General features: G+C 49.0%; 1 protein-coding gene across 1 annotated transcript; it reads left to right on the forward strand.

The window, feature by feature from the left end:
- Positions 1-251: 251 nt before the first annotated feature.
- Positions 252-14,117, forward strand: LOC122375005 (transportin-1-like). Its single transcript, XM_043354136.1, has 19 exons — positions 252-303; positions 656-960; positions 2,384-2,459; positions 2,714-2,863; positions 3,315-3,421; positions 3,678-3,814; positions 4,733-4,937; positions 5,293-5,472; positions 6,352-6,544; positions 6,920-7,072; positions 7,687-7,859; positions 8,154-8,573; positions 8,915-9,161; positions 9,454-9,552; positions 9,845-9,940; positions 10,783-10,858; positions 11,295-11,469; positions 11,722-11,844; positions 12,078-14,117. The coding sequence occupies exons 2-18, from the start codon at positions 832-834 to the stop codon at positions 11,827-11,829; spliced, it is 2,724 nt and encodes a 907-aa protein (XP_043210071.1). The 5' UTR covers positions 252-303; positions 656-831; the 3' UTR covers positions 11,830-11,844; positions 12,078-14,117.
- The last annotated feature ends 5,968 nt before the right edge of the window (positions 14,118-20,085 follow it).

The following is a 20,085-nucleotide window of genomic DNA, read 5'->3' on the forward strand; positions in this document are numbered from 1 at the left end:
TTGGTATTTTGGTTTAGTCTTTGCATGTGAAATAAAATGAATGAAATATTTTTATAGATAATTTTTTCTGACCACCCTGCTGTCGCTGCATGGCGAATCAGTGCCCACTGACTTGAAACAAGAAAACTTTGTTTTCATTTTTTGATTTCATGTTAATTTTAAATGTTTTTGAGCCTATCAATTGATATAAGTATTTAAAATTTAGCTCAGTCGTCCCGGTAAATGCCGCAACTGCGCCATGACTGTACGCTAATCCTATTCCGTTTGTGATACGAATTACCGGCCGTCGAGGAGTCAGCCCGGGTGAGCCAAACAAGATCCGTTTGACGTAGATAAAACGAATTAGTCTCATGTAACCGGTGCCGTAGATCCGTTTGTGGGGAGCTGATGCGCATTAGCGTAGTGCGTATTTGGAACGGATCGCTCATGTAACCCCGGTATATATACCGTGCTTCGAGCGCGGGCGGGGCGGGAGCGGCGGGGGGATAGAGGGGGAGGGAAAATCGGAAGCGGGGAGGAGGGCAAGAGGGGGAAGAGGGGCGGAGGAAGTCGGGGTAAAAGAAAGGAAGGGGCCCCTTACTAGGCCTAAATAAATAATTTTTTCTTCATTTCATTTTTATTTTTTCCACAAATATTGATTCGCTTTGTTTTTCAGCCAGATACCAAAACAAATATATTTTTGAACTTGCATTCCGTTTTTGATTCCATCCATCACTAGCCTGTCAGCTGTAGCCAAGGCGTTTATATAGCCTTGGCCAAGGCTATACTGTAGCTGCCTGCGACGAAAAACAACGTGTGGGGTGAATGGCGAATCGCCCGTTTTGCTGAAGAATGACTCAAGGAGCTACTTGCGCTCAAGAAATGGCTTGGCAACCAAATGAAGATGGTTTGAAGCAGATTTTGCAACTTCTCAAGGAGTCGCAATCGCCTAATACGGAAACTCAGGCGGCGGTGCAACGTGTATCCTTTTCATAGGTTCATCGACCGTTAGTGAAGGGCGAAAAGCTTACGTCCATTTGTTTCTTGCTTGGAAGGCTTATTTGACATTGAATTGGTGCTATGGGTTGAATTATATAGTTTGCAATTAGTATTTGGATGTTTTTTTTACCTCCAAAGCTTATGCGCCGCATTTGTCACGTCTCATCCTGCATTGCAATTTTAATGCTAAATCTTATTATGTGGTATCATAAGGAAATAAGTGTATGTTCTTTACATCTGCAATTACTTTTTTCATTATCTCACTGCTGAACTTGCTTAGAAACTCAGGAAACTGCCTTTTAAAGGTCTCGGGTTTAAAGTTTTGACTTCCGAGATATTGTAAATCCAACTAGCGGCAATATGTATTTAATGCTAATAAACACGCATGAAATACCAAAATTATTCTTGCATATAAGAGTTTAGATTAGCTATCAGTGACTCTGAATCTTGTTGCTAGCTTTCAATTGCTTGTGGCATATCATGCCATCATTATTGATTAAATTTGAATTTAGCTTACCTATGGAACACCATTGACATTATTTCATCACTTATTTTATATTTTAGTAATGATATCATTTTAGGCTAGTGAATTCTGTTTTTCTAGATATTAAGAGTTCTTGGAAGCTGTTCCAACTTTCTGGATATACCTACTCTGCTTATTGCTTAGGGGTTACTAACACTTTCTACCTATTTAATAGGCATTTTAAAGACAGAAATGCCTGACATGAGCTTCATGAATGTTGTATTACTTACTTGTCACTTGCTTAAATGCAGTGCTGTATGCTGCTTCTGATCAGTAGAAGCAAGTGTGTCATACAATCCATTACAAGCATATTGCTTTTTATCTAGACATCGGCACATTTATGTAATGGCCCTGAAATAAATAAGATGGACTCCTCAAGTCAAAACTGTTATAGAACTTTATTTAGTTATTCTTGCTTTTGAAGTTAAGTTTACCTTTTTCAATTATGTGTATGTCTTTTAATGAAGTTTCAAACCATAAATACCCTTTCTCTTGAGGCCTGTACCTTTATGGTCCAGGAAAAGAGTTAAAAAATCTTTATACAAAGAGAGCATGGCACACAAACCTATTCCCTAGAGGATTTGTGCTGTTTGACCACAAGTTTTTCATGATTTTTATCTCATGATTTATTTTCCATTAACATTTTGTTTCATGCTTTATGAACTTACGGCACAAAGATGTGAAACAAATATTTTGACATTCATATGCACCCAAAACACAAGAACAAACTCAGGTGAAAGAAAATGAAAAATGAAAAGTTAAGATTTTTTAGTTTTCTTTTTCCCTAATCATTCTGGTTATTTTAGGAGAACCACTATAAGAGTGAGCTATGCTATTTTATCATGCACACATTATTTGTTGAATCCTTGACAGCAATTACAGAGACTCGAGGAGCTCAACAAGTACCCTGATTTCAACAACTTCTTGGTCTATGTCCTCACAAAGCTGAAAACTGAGGGTAAGTTGAAGGTACCATCATTCTGAGAAGTGATTCAACTCTTCATATAAATATGGTCATTGGAGTTTTTTGTTTGGTTTTAGTTTCTGTGATAAATTTTTGATAACCTTAATGTTATATTATTACAGTCACTTTGTGGTTGAAGCTTAATTGTCAAATGTCACAGATGCATACTCAGTAAACATGCAGACTTAAGTTTGTGCTTTATACTGGTTATGTGACTGACAGAATGGTATCTTTGCTCCCAATTGTAGATGAAGCAACACGGTCCCTGAGTGGACTGATATTGAAGAACAATGTGAGGACATACTTCCAGAAGCTACCACCTCAAGTTGCTAGCTTTATCAAGCAGGAATGCCTGAATGCAATAGGAGATCCCTCACCCCTCATCAGGGCAACCATAGGTACTGTTATTTTATTAATATTTCAGAGTACCCTTGCTGATACATTTTTATTATAGAAATGAATACATAAATGTGTACCATTTAGTCTTCATCATGTTGATAGGCTTAGTTTTACTTTTGGTATTTTTTAGGAAATCACTCACAAATTTATGACCACCATTTTGCATCCTCGCCATGGCAAAATGCTTTCTGAATTCCCTTTTGTTTATTTCTGTGTAAATGTAAATGTATGGCTGTACCAGCCAGACAACCTGGTAGCTTTGATGTTTCTCTGTTTGAAGTGTGCTGGGATTAGACAGTACTGGAAAAGGAACGAGCTTACCTGCATTTGTCAGGTATTTTAATTACCCATCACCCACTAGGAGTGACCTGTATTTGTACGTCTGTCAGGTATTTTAATTACGACTATCACCCATAAGAGCGAGCTGACCTGTATTTGTGCATCTGTCAGGTATTTTAATTACGACCATCACCCAGAAGGGCGAGCTGACCTCGTGGCCGGAGCTGCTGCCGCAGCTGTGCAATCTGCTCGACTCAGAAGACTACAATGTGTGCGAGGTGCGCGGCTGGCCTAATGGGCGGATTGATAAGTTTTTTGAATGTATTGTAGCCTGTTGAAATACAGTGCGATAACAGTTTTTTGTGTTTATAATAATTCATAATTATTCTTTATTGTGGACACGAAATAGTTTTTGTCAACATTTGCATGTCGAGAGAAGCTGCCCATTACATAAAGTAGTTTGCACTCTTTTTTCCTCAGAGTCTCCTTGAACATGTTCGCCGATAACACAGCCTATTCTGTATCTTTTCACAGGGCGCTTTCGGAGCTCTGCAGAAAATCTGCGAGGACTCGACCGAGATGCTGGACAGCGAGGCCCTCCCGGACCGACCGCTCAACATTCTCATTCCGAAGTTCCTGCAGTTTGTGCGCCACACCAGCCCAAAAATCCGGTGGGTGCTGACTGCCGAGTCTCGCTGACTCGGCGCGATTCGGGAACTTCCCTTGCGAGTTCCGGGATGTCTTAGTCAGCAGATTGTCTATCGGTGTTCTTTGTTGTTGCGACTGACTGTTAACTGTTGCGGGGTCGTCGGGACTAGGCCGACCTCCGACCGTCGAGTTTGTACCCATGAAGTGGTGCCGGGGAGTTTCCTGGTGCGGTCGAGTGCATGAAGCGCCCGTGTTTGGCGCCCGCGTGGGGTGCGCAGCGGGCTCTATCTTGCACGTCAATCGGAGTATCCCCCACTCAGCCGGGCCATCAGTGGGTTTCGAGTGGGATGCACGGCCCAGCGCACCCGACCCCCGCCCGGCGCCCCGCGGGCTGATACCGTTCATGGCAGGCTGAAATGACTAATCGCGCTGATCGGGTACACATGCCATCCTCTGCCCCCCCCCCCCTCCCCCCGGAACTCATGGTCCCTCCTCCCATGCCTTTGTCGCACTGGCAAACGGGCTTCGCTCGCGTGTTATGCGGAATTTTTACTAAAACCACCGCAGATATATCCGGACGTGCTGAGTGGCTCGTTTTTCCTAGTTCATCACGTATGCTCATGCATCCGTGCATTGCATGTTCTAGCCAATTTCCTCCCGGAACATTCTTATCAATGACTTCATTCCCATGCAAAATATTTCGATGCAAAACACAAGAAAAGACGGAAAATATATCTCTTCGATGCCAGAGAGCTGGGATAAAATACGACACTTATTTTTTATTTTGTGTGACTTCGATTTTTCGTATGCCACGCCAAAGTCACGCCTCAGCACACAACCGTGTGCGGCTCAAACTTCTCGCAAACAACCACTTAACCGTCCACTCCGTCGTTTCACGTCACTCCACCGCTTTTATTGACCCACCCCGGCGTCTCTCTCAGCTCACACGCGATCGCGTGCGTGAACCCGTTCATCATCAATCGGACGCAGGCGCTGATGGTGAACATTGACACCTTTGTGGAGAACCTGTTCCACCTGGCCACTGATGAGGACGCCGAGGTGCGCAAGAACGTGTGCCGCGCGCTGGTCATGCTGGTCGAGGTGCGCATGGACCGGCTCATCCCGCACATGAACAACATCATCGAGGTGAGACGACGTGGAACTGTGGGGGTGAGGTGGTGTTGACCAGGACGGGTCACGGGCGTGACTTTCCGTTATGAACGGTAAAGGATGGAGTCTGGTTAGAGCTTGGAATGTCAATCAAGTGTGATTGGTTTGTATTTGCAAAACCTAAACTGGTTTTTAAGGTGATTCAGCTCGATATCATTCTCGCAAATAAATACTTTGAACAGAATCTAAAATTATTACATGCGTGATTTTGACACAACCCAGCGACCCCAAAGATTGGATTGTCTCCACTTTATTTCCCTGTTTTCTCCTTATACTCTCCTCCCCCACCCACTGAGTACTGACCCCTCTCCCCTCCCCATTGTGCCTCCAGTACATGCTGCTGCGGACCCAGGATCCGGACGACACCGTGGCCATCGAGGCCTGCGAGTTCTGGCTCTCGCTGGCCGAAGAGCCCGTCTGCAAGGAGGCGCTCTCGCCCCACCTGAACCGGCTCATACCGGTGCTCGTCCGCGGCATGAAGTACTCCGACTTTGACATCATGCTGCTCAAGGTACGGAACACCGAATCGATCGGTGCTCGTGATTCCTGCTAGTGAAATGATGTGTGTTTCATACAGATACGGATCTTGTGTCGTTTTTTATGAAGTTGAGAAGGGTTGCTTTTGTTGAGAAGTCGAAAAATCTTACGACTAATGTCGATCTAGTTGACCAGGGTTGCCGTCGACTTGCATCGATGCATGTTTGGTAGAAATCAATTTCAATCGCGGAAATTTGGTGATTGTTTTTTGCTTACCCTTAGAAGTCGAATCGATCTTAATAAATTTTCAGTTCAGTTTCTGAGAACGATATATTCCGCTTAAGTATCTCGAAGTCTGAATAGCGGCGGTCGTGTTACTGCACATTCATTATTTTGCTAAATACACCGGATGGAATTGAATGTCATAACGATCGTCTCCTGGTTATATCCGTGAAATGTCGTTCAGCCTAGCCAGCGTTATACCCTCCCTACTAGTGGTGTCAATCGGAACTTGAATCTTCAGAATTCCGATTTTGTCCAATGTCCAATTCGGAATTCGGTTGGACAATGGCCGCAGGCTTTGGACAACTTTGGACAATCGCTTGCTACACCTCAACATTTTTAAAAAGTAGTCGTGTTTAACATTGATTGGCTATTAGAAAGCTCAGCTTTCGATATGATTAACACTTTTGAGCTTGTAACGGTACCTACATGAAAAGCAAATTAAATAACAGTGTTGAGTGTAAACTATTGCGTAGCTGTCGGACCTCTTTGGACAAATGGCTGGCTTGGACATTTTTGAACGGACAATCGACGTAAGCATTGGACATTGGACGGACTTTGGACATACGTTTTCTGAAATTGACACCACTACTCCCTACACCCACTAACCCCCCCCCCCCCCCCTTCACAGGGCGACGTGGAGGAGGACTCGATGGTCCCTGACCGGGACGAGGACATCCGGCCGCGCTTCCATCGGTCTCGCACCCACCAGCTGGAGCACGAGAGTAACGGGGGCGCCGGAGGCGAGGGGGCCAGCGGACTGGATGAGGATGAGGACGGTGACGGCTTCGACGAGGAAGGATCCTTGTCTGACTGGAATCTCCGTGAGTTCGACAGGGTTAGGAGGGGTGGAGGGTGAAGGATGAGGTAGGGGATGATAGGCTGAGAGATAGGAGGATGTTAACTTGTCAGCATGAAGTGGGGGTGAAGTGGTTAGGAATAGTGATGTGCTTTGTTGAGGTTATGACCGATTGCGCTTAGTCTCCGACGTTTTTATTTCTTTTCTTTTTTTAACCGAAATATGTTTGCGACTCTATAACCAAATTACATCTCAACTATGTGTGTGCACTATTCACTATTTAGGCCTTTCGTTTGTCTCTATTCCCTGTATTCAAATATTACGCCATTTCTTCGTTGGGCTTCTTGTCTGGATTACGTTAGGGATTCTATTCACCCTCGTCTTCCTCACGTTCTCTCAGGAAAGTGCAGCGCGGCGGCTCTGGACGTGCTAGCGAACGTGTTCCACGGCGAGCTGCTGCCCGTGCTGCTGCCCATCCTGAAGGAGACGCTCTTCCACCAGGAGTGGGTCGTCAAGGAGTCGGGCATCCTGGCACTCGGCGCCATCGCAGAGGGTGAGTTATAGATATAACCGCGTGACGAGCCACTCGGGCTGTGATGCGACGTGCAGAATCGACCTGCTATTACATAACGGGGGTGTGGACAGCTTTATCGTATTGTTTTATCGTAATGCTCGTCGCTCGCCACATGTGTTCCCCGCCCGGGTTGGTTGAACCCGATCCGGTAACCGATTCATTGACGCAATCCGGGCCGGTCCGACACCGGCGGTTGCGAAATCAGCCGTTCCGGTCTTCCGATTTGACATTCCGTAAACAGGGGATGCCGCCCGGACGGGTTTCCGCACGGCGCTGACACCTGGGTGGTCCTGAGCGGACCCGCCCACTTCACCGTGTTGCCAACCGCGCCCCCAAGTCTCCTACGCCTTTGCCCTGCAATCTAAGCCTCGAGCGCCGCCATTCGTGCTGTTACCCCATCGGTGCACAGAGTCATTTTCCCTTCATCCTTCCTACGATGCCACCCGCACTCCGAGCGTCCCTTTCTACATTGCTACCGTTGCACTTATCTCTATCCTCGCTCCCCGGGGCTGTTATTAAGGCCCTGTAGCGTCCCCTCTGCACTGTTCCCTGTGCACTAACGACCGATCTCTTCCCCGCCCTCTCCCTGACAGGCTGCATGGGCGGCATGATCCCCCATCTGCCGGAAATCGTGCCCTACCTGATCAACTCACTGTCGGACAAGAAGGCACTGGTGCGGTCCATCACATGCTGGACGCTGAGTCGGTACTCGCACTGGGTGGTACAGCAGCCGCATGAGCAGTACCTGAAGCCACTCATGGGAGAGGTGAGACTCTGGGCTAACTGTGGGCGGCTGTGGACAGGAAAGGGAATGACAGGACAACCTGGAGGTGTGGCGGTCGCAAGTAGTGCTGTATGACGCTGCGCCATTATCAGGTAATGCTTATCAGAGTCTGACAGAAAAATAGTGTGAACATCGTTAACTGATCCTTCCAAGTTGAATAATGAAAATTGTCTGTTCAAACGACAAACGTTCTATGGTAAACGCTGCTAGGTCTATTCTACGCTACTCTACCACACAGCTGCCTAACTTGCATACATTCCCCGTTTCCTTCCCCAGTTACTGAAGCGCATTCTGGACCCGAACAAGAAGGTGCAGGAGGCGGCGTGCAGTGCGTTCGCAACACTGGAGGAGGAGGCCTGTACCGAGCTGGTGCCCTACCTGGGCTTCATCCTGCAAACCCTGGTGTACGCCTTTAGCAAGTACCAGGCCAAGAACCTGCTGATTCTCTACGACGCCATTGGCACGCTGGCCGACTCTGTGGGCGTCCACCTCAACAAGCAGGAGTACATCGACCTGCTGATGCCGCCGCTGATCGTCAAGTGGAACGTGCTCAAGGACGAGGACAAGGACCTGTTTCCGCTGCTCGAGTGTCTGTCGAGCGTGGCGACGGCTCTGCAGAGCGGCTTCCTGCCGTATGCTGAGCCGGTGTTCCGGCGCTGTGTGTCTCTGGTGGAGCAGACCATCAACCACACCGTGGTGAGTGGATAGGAGAATGGAGGATGAAGGGCTGATGACTGGGAGCTCTCTAGGCATGTCATGTGTCTAATGGTACTGCTCGAGGCATCTTGGTTTATTTATTTCGCACTTCATCCGATTAATCGGTCGTATCTTCGATGATAATGATAAACAGATAGCGATTTATCGTTCCGATACCGCGGCCTTGAGTGATATACCCCCGAGGTGGCTCATGTTTTGATAAGGCATCACTCGGAACGAGAACTGACAGGCTGCATACCCCCCCCCCCCCCGCACTAGAGTCGACAGCTGCGGCATCCCTCCCGCCCCTCTGACACCCCCTCCCCCTCCTCCGTCCCCAGGCGAACCAGCAGAACCCCCAGCAGGTGGACGCTCCCGACAAGGACTTTATGATCGTGGCGCTCGACCTGCTGTCGGGTCTGGCCGAGGGCCTGGGCGCCCACATTGAGCCGCTCATCAAGTCCTCCAACCTGATGCAGCTGCTGTTCCAGTCGATGCAGGACTTCATGCCGGAGGTGCGCCAGAGCAGCTTTGCTCTGCTCGGCGATCTCACCAAGGCCTGCTTCCAGCACGTGGCGCCCAACATCTGTAAGTGAAATGGGCTCTCGGAGAGCGGTGGGAGCCCAGAAGTAATTTCGGTTCTATCTCGGGGATATTTGTACGATAATTCTACTCGACTTCTTACACTAGCATATGAATATCTGGTAACTTGAGTACTGCTGATTTCACAGAAAATTATGTATAGTTCAAAGATTTAGGGCATAAACACACTGTTGCGATGTCACATGTGGCCTATATCGCCAGCCACAAGTGTCAGTGTTATAAACTGCCGCCTTAGCTGACTGGTACTGACACTGTGCTTTGTTCTCTCCTCTTACAGCGGACTTCCTGACGAGCCTGGCGCAGAACCTGAACCCTGAGCTGATCTCCGTGTGCAATAACGCCACCTGGGCCATCGGAGAAATCGCCGTCAAAATGGGTACGCATCGCCACCGCCCGGCCGCATGGGGCTGTGCGGGCCGGAGACCGTCAGGCTGCCCTTGGGGCTCGCATGTGCACAGAGTTCTACTTCGCCTGAACTCAGCATCGATCTAGCTGTTACTTGGCTGCTGGAATTCCGAGGGTCACTTACTTAGTTAGGTCAGTCATTGATTTGACATGAGAGTCCTTGACATCAAACATTTCTTTTGGTGACGATGCATTTAGTGTTTTTGATCAAAGAAGTGAATGCCTCGTGTCTGAATCTGATCGACTTTCTGTATGTGCCACAGGCCAGGAGATGCAGACGTACGTTCCGATGGTGCTGCCTCAGCTGATCCTCATCATCAACCGGCCCAACACGCCCAAAACGCTGCTCGAAAACACCGGTGAGTGAGCACGCTGCCCCAGTTGTCCAATGTTTGCACCAGGCAGGTATTGAATGAAAGAGTGGTCGATAGGGCGTGATGGCATCTAAATGTTTTATTGATTTTTATTGAATTCAGGTGTACCGTAAAGTGGGGCTATTTGAGACAGTGGGGCTATTTGAGACAGTATTTAAAATCGCTATAAAATGAAGAGCGTTTGATTTTTATGAGATCTTTTTGCTCAGGAAGGTGTGGAACCGAGCAGTAAATCGCCTGAGCAAAAATTAAGCATAAATTTCAAACGGTTTTTATTTTATAACAATTTTAAATACTGTCTCAAATAGCCCCACCTTACGGTATTTATGATATAAAATTTATCATAACCACATGTCGAGCAGCTGGTGTTAGCAGTGGCCAGTCTAGGCCGGGTGAAAGTGATCCTTGATCGTTTGCACCAGTGTTATGTCTACTTCGGTGTGTAACCCTAGTAAATGACCTTTTTTGACGTTTGAGGACCCATATTCCTATTGTACAGTTGACTAGGTAATCTTATCATCATCAACAAAATAGCTCTTTGAATGAAGAAGTGACATCCTCCTTGAATGGGATTACTTTTTACTTATCCTGACTTCCAAATGGCTGATGAGTGAAAACACTCTGTGTGCCAGCGCGTTGGTCTGCCGTCATTTTTACTGATTTTGCTTGTAGTGTATTGAATATGGCTTTGTCGACCAGACGCCCTATGTTGCCGCCCTGATTTGTCGTCTCGACCGCGGCTGTTTTGGCACCTGCGCCGCGACAACTGCCGTATGAGCTGTAGTGAATGATTGGTGCGTTTTCTTTCTTTTTCCGGTCGGTCGTAGCGATCACTATCGGTCGGCTGGGGCTTGTCTGTCCGAAGGAGGTGGCGCCCCACTTGCAGCACTTCATTCGTCAGTGGTGCGTGCCAGGGACCGGACGGTCCGCTCGTCTTTGCGCACCTTGCGCGCACGTCTTATCTTCATTTAAAGGATTTGGTAGTGGCTATTGCCTAATGCGGGTCGATCTAAGTTGTTTTCAGTCAGCAGTTTTGCGTTTTTGGTCAGTTATGCTAGTTTAGTGCCTTGTCATATTTTTGCAATGAAGTGCGCCATTTTGCTAATTGTGTTGTCCATTAATTTATTGAACTTGCAGACGTGTTCAGAGTAGTAGCTTTATCTGTAAATACCTTATATGATCATTTACGCAGTCTATAAAAGGAAGCATAAAGCTTGTCAGTAAGATGGATTGGCCATTGGACAATGGACTGAGGCAATGCTCTTCGATATTTTTAATTAATGCCTTATCTACATTTCACTGCTGCGCACTATCTGACGTGCCGTGCTGGCGGCGGCAGGTGCACCTCGCTGCGTAACATCCGCGACAACGAGGAGAAGGACTCGGCGTTCCGCGGCGTGTGCCACATGATCACGCTGAACCCGAGCGGCGTCATCACCGACTTCATCTTCTTCTGCGACGCCGTCGCCAGCTGGGTCAACCCCAAGCCCGACCTCAAGGAGATGTTCCACCGCGTGAGTGTTGACTGCAACTAGTTTGCTAATGCTGAGAGCTAAGTTAGACACTCCTGTTTTTTTATGTGTTTGAGTTTTGCAAATTCTGAGGGACTGCGGTATTATTTACATTTAACGGGAAGTTTTTTTATTGTTCTACTTTGTCACCGACCTGTTTTGACATTGTTTTCTGTAGAGGGAGGTGAGTTCTTCAGATGACCACTGGACGTGTAATGCCGTCTGTCGTTCTAACCTCTACTCTCTCCCATCCAGATCCTGCACGGCTTCAAGGACCAGGTGGGCGAGGAGAACTGGCGACGGTTCAGCGACCAGTTCCCACCCATGCTGAAGGAGCGGCTGGCCGTCAACTACAACGTCTGAGACGTATGCCGTTAGGTGAGAGACTCGGGTCGGGCAGAGCTTTGGCTTAACTTAGGGAGGGTAGTTATATGGTAGTTATATGGTTGTTTGAGGGGGGAATCTCATTCCGTTCGGTTCTGTGGTTATTATGATGCTTGAGACATCTTGTGACAAAATATCGTTTTAAATTGTTTAGCGTACACTTTCTGAAATCGTGATGGGTAGGTAGTCACTCTCTCGTGTAACACGGCCCCCTTTTTCGCCGACAGGAACCCCAAACAATTGGCGGGCCGTCGCGCGGGAGGCGGGAAGCGGGCAGTGGGGGCGACATATCAGCTGACTGCGGGCGGGCGGGCGGGTGGGCGCGCTACGTTAAGACACCCACACACACACCTATCGATAGGCGCCTCGCGTCCTCTCTGTCCTCGCCCGTGTTATCTAGTTAGGACTCTGCTGCGTGTTTTAGCCTGCTCTGACTCTGCGTGTGTGCGATACGTGTAGGCCAACCGTCCTTGCAACTAACTGCGCCGCGCTACTCGCATCGAGAGACGGAGAGAATCGAAGCAGATCGCTCGCGCCGCGACCGACCGGCACCCCGCGCGCGCCGCCGCCACCACCGTAATGCTGAAGTGCCTTGGCTGTGATAGGTATTCAATTCATTGATCGCGGGCCAAATTGTACCATAGTCTGCACCGTTACGTTGTTCATTCTGCCGTGTCCATCGCCCGCGGGTGCGCGCGGCCGTCGGTGCCGTCAGCGCCTTCGTCACCGTCGTCGTCGTCGCCGTCGTCGTTTCGTCGTGACAACTTGTGCCGTATTTTTGCTGTGCGCTGCCTCACGGCGCGCTAGGGTGCGCCGCGCGCGAGGGCGGGCGGGTGGGTCTGTGATAGGTCGTTTAACGAGCGCTCCGTGTTTTAACGTATTTCAGGGAAGCGTCGCTCATATGTATTTATGTTGATTGCGTGCATGAACGTCGTCTTTTTATTTGTCATTTTGTCGAGCTGTTAGGCGCGTTAACCAGTGTTAGGACGGTGCGTGGTTGTCCGTCGTCGTTTCTCAACTCGCGCTGGCCGCGCGCCCGAACCGTGCCGCCTTATGTCCGGCGGCTGGCCGTGGGGACCGCGGGTGGCTGCCGCGGGCACAGGTCCCTCTTCTGGTCTGCAACACTCAGACCCGCTCACACACGGACACGGACAGTTCGTGTCTGTTCTCAAACCGCCCTACTTGATACGTGCCCCGCATTTTGTCGTACAGCTATGATATCAACGATGCACTCAACCGGTCCGAATTACCAGCTGCCTGTGCGCTGTGTACGCCGGCCGTCCCGCGCCGCCGCGCGTCGTCGTGCGTCTCGTTCGTCTCGCGCCGCGTCGCGCCGCTCTCGGCGGCCACACCTGCGGCCTGATTCGCTCCGCGCGTTACCGGACGACGCGCTCGCCTCATCTTACTAGTTCCTGTACAACCGCGTGCGCCTGGGTGCGGGCGCGTCAGTGTGCGTGTGTAGGCCTTGTGGCGACTGAGCCGCCTCTACTCGCCTTTCGTTGGCGTTGCATGCTTTCTCCATGTATCCAGTAATTACGTACACATAGACACTCGCTGTTAACGTATAAACGCAAAAGCGCGTAACGTGTGTACCCAAGTTGCTTGCAGGCTTCTATCGAAATTAATTGAAATCAGCACGGCTATAAGAGCGTGAGCTCGCCATTTGGCCTATAATCTGTTACGCGCTTTTGTGTTTGTACCGCCTACAGACAGACACACACACTCGCAGTGAGACCGCGGGCTCGGCGCGGTCGCAGCCCGCCCGCTGTGGCGGTGTTTGCGGCCGCGTGCCCGGGCCCGCGCCGTCTCCGGCGGTCCCGGGAGGTCTGTGATAGGAGCGGCCGCGCCGCGCCGCGCCTCATGTGATTTTACGCTTAGGAGTGTGTGGACGCGTGACTTACTCTTTCGCCCCGCGCCGGCTGGTGTCCGAATCGCCAGCCGGTCCGGTGGCTGGCCGGGGTATTTTTAGGCAAATTTTGAGGTCAGGTGTCGCCAAGTGGGTCCCCCGGGAGGGAGGGGGTGCGAGGGTCCCCACAGGAACAGCAGCGGGTGGGGGGAGGGGTAGCTGATAAGCATACAATAAGGCTTGACGTTCTCTGTTGTAAGTCTCCTAGGCTTAAAATTCTCCGTTAGCCGGTGTCCAGCTTCGGGATTGTCCAGAACGGTCGGTTATTAACTAGCAAATAAAGGGAGGCGTTTCACCATGTGTCACGGCTTTGATTTGCGCTGTGAAATAATACACCTGGTGGCTGAACCTTGCCGGTGAATCTGAATGTGTCTGTGAAGAGGATCTGGCGTTTCCGGGACTTTGGTGAGAGTAACGCGGCGACTACAGCCTATAACACAAACACGGGTTATAAGTTACACACTTTTCATTTTCGGCCATGATCCTTATGGCCGAAAGTGAAAGGTTTTGGTGGCCAGCGGCAGACGTAACGCCGCAAAGCAGCGCTGGGCGGCGATAGCCAGTCAAGACACCCAAGAACACAAACGCAATCGTAAGGAAACAATCTTGAAAGAGGCCTCTTCGGCGAAGCCCTCGCAAGTCGCAATGACGTCTTGCACGCGGCCACCGCCGTGACCTGTAGAATTCACCAGGTCTAACAACCCTCTCGTCTTCTCGCTGTTTGATCGCTGTAAAACTGTGTAGTGTGTACGTGCATGTCATTCTGGCTTCTCCGTCCAATTCACGTTGTGAAACAAGTTTGCTTTTGTCTAGGAAAAAATTCGTTCCATTGTCAATCAGTGACGTTTACATTGTGAAAGGGGTCCTTCCGCCTTCTACCCATTTTACCACCCCGTTTGGTCCAACTTTGGCTCCAAATCAGGTCCGTTGACATTGAGTTAGTCGTGTTTTCCTACCCTGTTACGCTCATTCGCTAACTAGATTTTGGATCGCACGCCCCGACTAACTGCTCCTGTTACTCTTCACCCCCACCCCGATCGGCGTAGTGCAATATTGGATCGGTGTTTCACTGTTCAACCATTGGCGATTGCCGATTGGCGAATTCAGAATGGGCCCATCAGAGGATGGTCCTTCTGTAGAATTTGTTTTTGACATGCAGTGTCAAAAACGCTTTCGGGACGTCCTTTTGGGCATCTTGCAAAAAGCATTCTGCAAGAATAAGTCGGCTTCACTGTTGAAAGTCTAGCTTATTACTTGTTCAGGTTTAGGTATGCCTACCTACGATGAAGTTTTATTCCTTTGGTAGGTAGGTATTTATTTTCACGAGACTGAGCCATTCGCGGTTCGCCCAAGAGCGTTCTAGGCTCTAGTACCTAAAAGTAGGAACACCAGAAAAGAATTTGCAAACCTTTTTAGGACAAAGGACTTAATTGTTTAATTCGCCAGCAAATAGTTTGATGAAATCATTTTAATAGGGGATTACCTCTCGCCCGGCCGTCCTCCGTCCCGTTTGCCGCTCGGCGGAGGAGATGGTAGACTGTCCCGCAATACACAGCTGCCGCGCGGCACAGTATGACGCTCGATTCACGACAGAATGGGGTCTGGCAGCACGGTGCTTGGGAAAAGGACCGCGCCCTAAACTGAACAAACAGGCTCCAACAGTTGAAAGAGCGCTCTTGTTTGCAAAGCAATTACAAAAGTGAATGAATTCAGCTTCTCGTTTACCTTAAGGTATTGGTAGGCAGCGCGGCGGTAGAAGATCGGCCGAGATAGGTACATCTGGTCAGTGGCTCGGATAAACGGCATGTGGCGTATCTCCTGCCTTCCCGTTTGTTACATCAACGTAGATATTTTCGGAAGGTTGATGGGAGAATATTTATTGGCATTGTGTTCTCCATGGGTGTCGTCAGTAAAAAAGCAACGCTCAACCAGTCCACTCACCATTATCATAAGCGGTCCACGCGCCGCGCTGCCAGACCCCATTCTGTCGTGAATCGAGCGTCATACTGTGCCGCGCGGCAGCTGTGTATTGCGGGACAGTCTACCATCTCCGCCGAGCGGTGAACGGGACGGAGGACGGCCGGGCGAGAGGTAATCCCCTATTAAAATGATTTCATCAAACTATTTGCTGGCGAATTAATTAATGAAGTCCTTTGTCCTAAAAAGGTTTAAAAATTATTTTCTGGTGTTCCTACTTAGAGCCTAGAACGCTCTTGGGCGAACTGCGAAATGGCTCAGTCTCGTGAAAATAAATAGCGTCATAGCGTCTTATCATACGTCTCGAGCCCCGTACATTGCATCTGAATTGACCCTGTTAAAATCAAAGACACATGGTATCAATCATCTTCTATTGCTTGGTAGATCAGTAACCACTAACCCTCTCCCCATTCCCCCACCTCTCCCCATCTCTTTCCGACCCAGCCGATCGGCTCGTAGCATCTGTCGGCAACCGAGCGACAGCGTCATTGAGGTCCCCTCGCCGCCGATTGGATTGCCGGCGAGCACGGCCGATGTGAGTCCGCTGCGATGGCCGAGACGGTCTCTCTTTATGGTCCACGTCGGGCGGTGCTCGTTTCAAGTTGGCCGCCCGAACATCGAGTAAATCGCTGCAGCCATAACTGTCATTAAGTGAACAATGATTATCTCAATTTGCTATCACAGAATTGCTCCGGATATAATGCTTCGCTCGCTCTCAGTCGGCCACTGCCTCTTACTTGATGGACCCGGCCGACATGGAAGGGCTGCCGCGGGACCTACCTTGGTCTCCGATCGCCATAACCGTTGAACTTTATTCGGTGGCTCTAATCACTTACCGAGCGTTTTACGGGAGGCGACACAGTGGCGACGGAGCAGCAAGATGGCGTCAGTCGACCATATCGGAGACCGTCTCAGAAATCGGCCGCGAAACTTCCAAACCACCCCTAAAGCCGCCCTAAGGACGCCAGTAAATAACCACTTTACCACTTCCGAAGTACCCAGCGTGCCACCCGAATCTCGCCCCAAAATACTCGCCAGAAATATGTCTCTTTGGCGGCGGCGGCTGCGGAGAATGGCTGTCGGAGATCGCCCTCGATGCCCGTACCGTCACGCCAACCTGATTACGGCCGCGCTGTCGTAGCGGCCGACATGCTGGGCGCGCCGCGAGCGTCGCTCTCAAGCGCCTCCCATCCATCTTGGGTTAATCGCAATCGTAATCGCCTTACCAAACCACTAAAAGCCTGGCGCGTTATCTATTCTGCGGCGCGCGCCGGCGGGGGTCCGACGGATGACTGATGACGCGTCGCGGCCCGCATGCCGGCTCCGGTCTTGCGCACCTCCCGCTCAGTGGTAACTAGGACAAATGAAGCGCTCGCTGCCGCCGCCGCCGGCCGTCCGCCGGTAGTCTACCGCAGTCGCCGGCGTGCTACACGGTCAGCAGTGATATTACCAGCAGTAGGGCCGCAACAGGGCGGAGAGACGACTGCCATTCATAACCGCAAGTGGTGTGTGCGGAACGATGTGGCCGTGCCAGGGGTGCGCCGGGTCACTGCGGGGTGCCAACGACGGGTGTAATGGGTGCCGGGGTGCGCTGGGTGATTATGGGGTGCAACCAGCCGGCTGCTGCTGGGTGTAATTATTGTAGATTGTAAACGGGCTAGTCATTAGTAGCTCAAATAACATGAACTATTTAGATGTCTCGGATTTCTTCGATGTCACAAAGTGTATGGCTGCAGCGGATTTTGAGGGAAAGAGACTGGATGCGTGAGAGTCCCTGATAGCTCGACGCATCCTTTGTCGGTGACAAGTGACAATTGTCGAGAACCAAGCTGCTCGATTATCGATAACTAACGGGTGTGCACTTAGTTTCTGGAAAAAGTTTGTGCTGCCATAACTTAAGTGTTTGAACTTAGACTAAGATGATATTTGGCACATATATAAATTGCAACAATAGTTAAAAGCTGTCAAAAGAATTAGGCGCTCTCTCCTCCCAGGCGGTCTAGAGCCCACGTGCTATACAGACGCCTCCTGTTGACATTGCGCGGCACCTCCAGGTCCAGGTGTGGCGATGGCTAGCGCGTTATGGACTCCAAATAGACGCTGATATGCACTTAACATCTTCCTTAGTACTATTTTGTCTTCAAAAGTCCACATTCGGTCGCCGTTGAGATATGCCAAGAAGATTCTCTTCGCGACTCACAAACGGTACCTACATGTGCGGCGACCCGTAGATCCAGCGCTCCGCGCGCACAGTGACTGCATTGTGGTGTGATCATGACACCTATACTTTCCTGGGGTAGTGATGTTCCCAATGTGACAAAATTTCTTTATTTAAGCACTGCTGTCAAAAGATATCGATGTCGGCACTGGCTACATAGGGCTAACATAAGATTGGATACCGCACGTGGGGATTTGGCGGTCCACTGACCAGGAGATTGCGTCAAAAGTGGTCAACAGGCTGAGGTTCCACATTTTGTGAGCGCCTGCCTCTCGAAGTGGTGTTTTACCCCATCTTCATTACATAAAATTTCCCTTTTAGGCGATCTAATTCCAGCATCCACAGGTGATTGCTTGATTCGTCTGTGCACTGAGCATTTATCATGATAGCTTACAGATCCATGTCTCATTGCTCCTCTGCTGCTTTTATCGGCTGCCGAATGCTGGATCATGGTATCTCTACCCTTTTTGGTATACAATATCACAATTTGAATTTTTTCTTCGAAAAATGGAAAACGGGAGGACGGGAAACGTATCGGGAACGCTCACAAGATGGTGAATACCTTTTACCAGAACGAGCCTCTTCTGCTGGGGCACTTTCGCCACGAATCAACACACCTGCACACTGTGCATGTGCCACGCACTTCCCCGTGCTTGTGCCGTTCCTCTAATGGCACAAGCTTTCTTTCTAGCAATACCTAGAAAGCGCCAATGGGAAGAGAAGTTGTTTCTCTGGAATTTTTGTTATTTTTGTGAAAATTCCGCCACTCTTTTCCGCGTTCATGACTTAGTTGTAAGCTCCTTTCTGTATGAAAAAATAGTCGGTTTGGTCTGAATTTTGGCATGCTCATAACAAAATGAATGATTATTCACTATACGAAAGTTTGTTTTGATAGCTTTAATAGTTTTAAAGATACGGATGATCAATCTTTTTCCAGAAACTAAGTGCACACCCGTTATTCAACTCAACACTGCGTGTTTTTAAACGCCTTTGATATTGATATAAATCTTATATTTACGTGTATAACTGATCTGATACGATTAATCTGAAACTTGAAAGTTTAGTAGAGATTTCATGTCAGTTTTCAAGTTGCAGGGGTACAAAGTGGTGGTTGAGATTCCCTCGCGGTTGCTAGTTCGTCCCTCATTCAGCTAGAGCGTCGCAGAAAAAAAACGAGCGCGTTGGTCATCAAGAAACGTGGTGAAAAGTGTCAAATTCGAAGATCTCAAGTTAACGGACAACTTTTTGTTGGAGACCTTTGTTGTCTGGGCAACGGTCCACAAGTCTGATTGTATTTTGTTGAACAGCTTTGGCAAAGACAAACCAAGAGCATCTACTTGAACCATGTTGTTTGTCACATCCGACCGCGTCGAAATCCTTGGTTTTTGTATGACGGTTTTCAACGGCTAAGGCGGGCTAAGCCAGAACTTTAGCCTATGATGGTCGTGTTACGTAGAAAGGAAGGCATCGTTTGATTTTGCGGCTTCTTTTGAGCCATGTCGTCCATCGTGACTCGCTCAATTCGATGGAAAAAAATATTGATCACCTCAAATAACCGGTATCACCCAAGGGACAAAATTCAAAGGCTATCCATGGAGACATGAAAGAAGCGAGCTGTGAAACTATGATTTTAACGATGGGGTTGCAAAGTGTGACATTTTTTAACCATTCGCCTCTAAAACGAATAGCCAAGCCTAAAACGAGTTGCCGTTTCCATGAATGTTAACAATTCAGAAATGGTGTGCACAAACATTATTTTTGTCAAAGTTTAATTGAAATCGCGTCTAATGCATATCCAATGGGATTAGGTATTGTCTAAGCTCTTTTTATGGCAGCGAATGATACGAAAAACAATAACCTTTTCAAAATTTGGCACCACACGTTGCTGCATTTCTGTCACAATTTCACATGTGGACTCTACAAGGGACTCGGCTCAACACTGTAGATTTGATAATGCAGTCACTTGGAAATACGTCTCGTTTCTTAACGAGCTTTGCAAACTCCGACCCCGCCTGCATTACGGCGCTAATGCTTACCACTTGTTGTTCATCATCGCTTTCATCTGTCCCATTTGGCCCAAGTATTCAAATAATTACGGAGACAAACGACGGACCCTCGCAATGCAAGCGCGGCG

This window comes from Amphibalanus amphitrite, unplaced genomic scaffold (genome assembly GCF_019059575.1).
Source record: "Amphibalanus amphitrite isolate SeventyFive unplaced genomic scaffold, NRLGWU_Aamphi_draft 001756F_arrow, whole genome shotgun sequence".
Classification (NCBI taxonomy): Eukaryota; Metazoa; Arthropoda; class Thecostraca; order Balanomorpha; family Balanidae; genus Amphibalanus; species Amphibalanus amphitrite.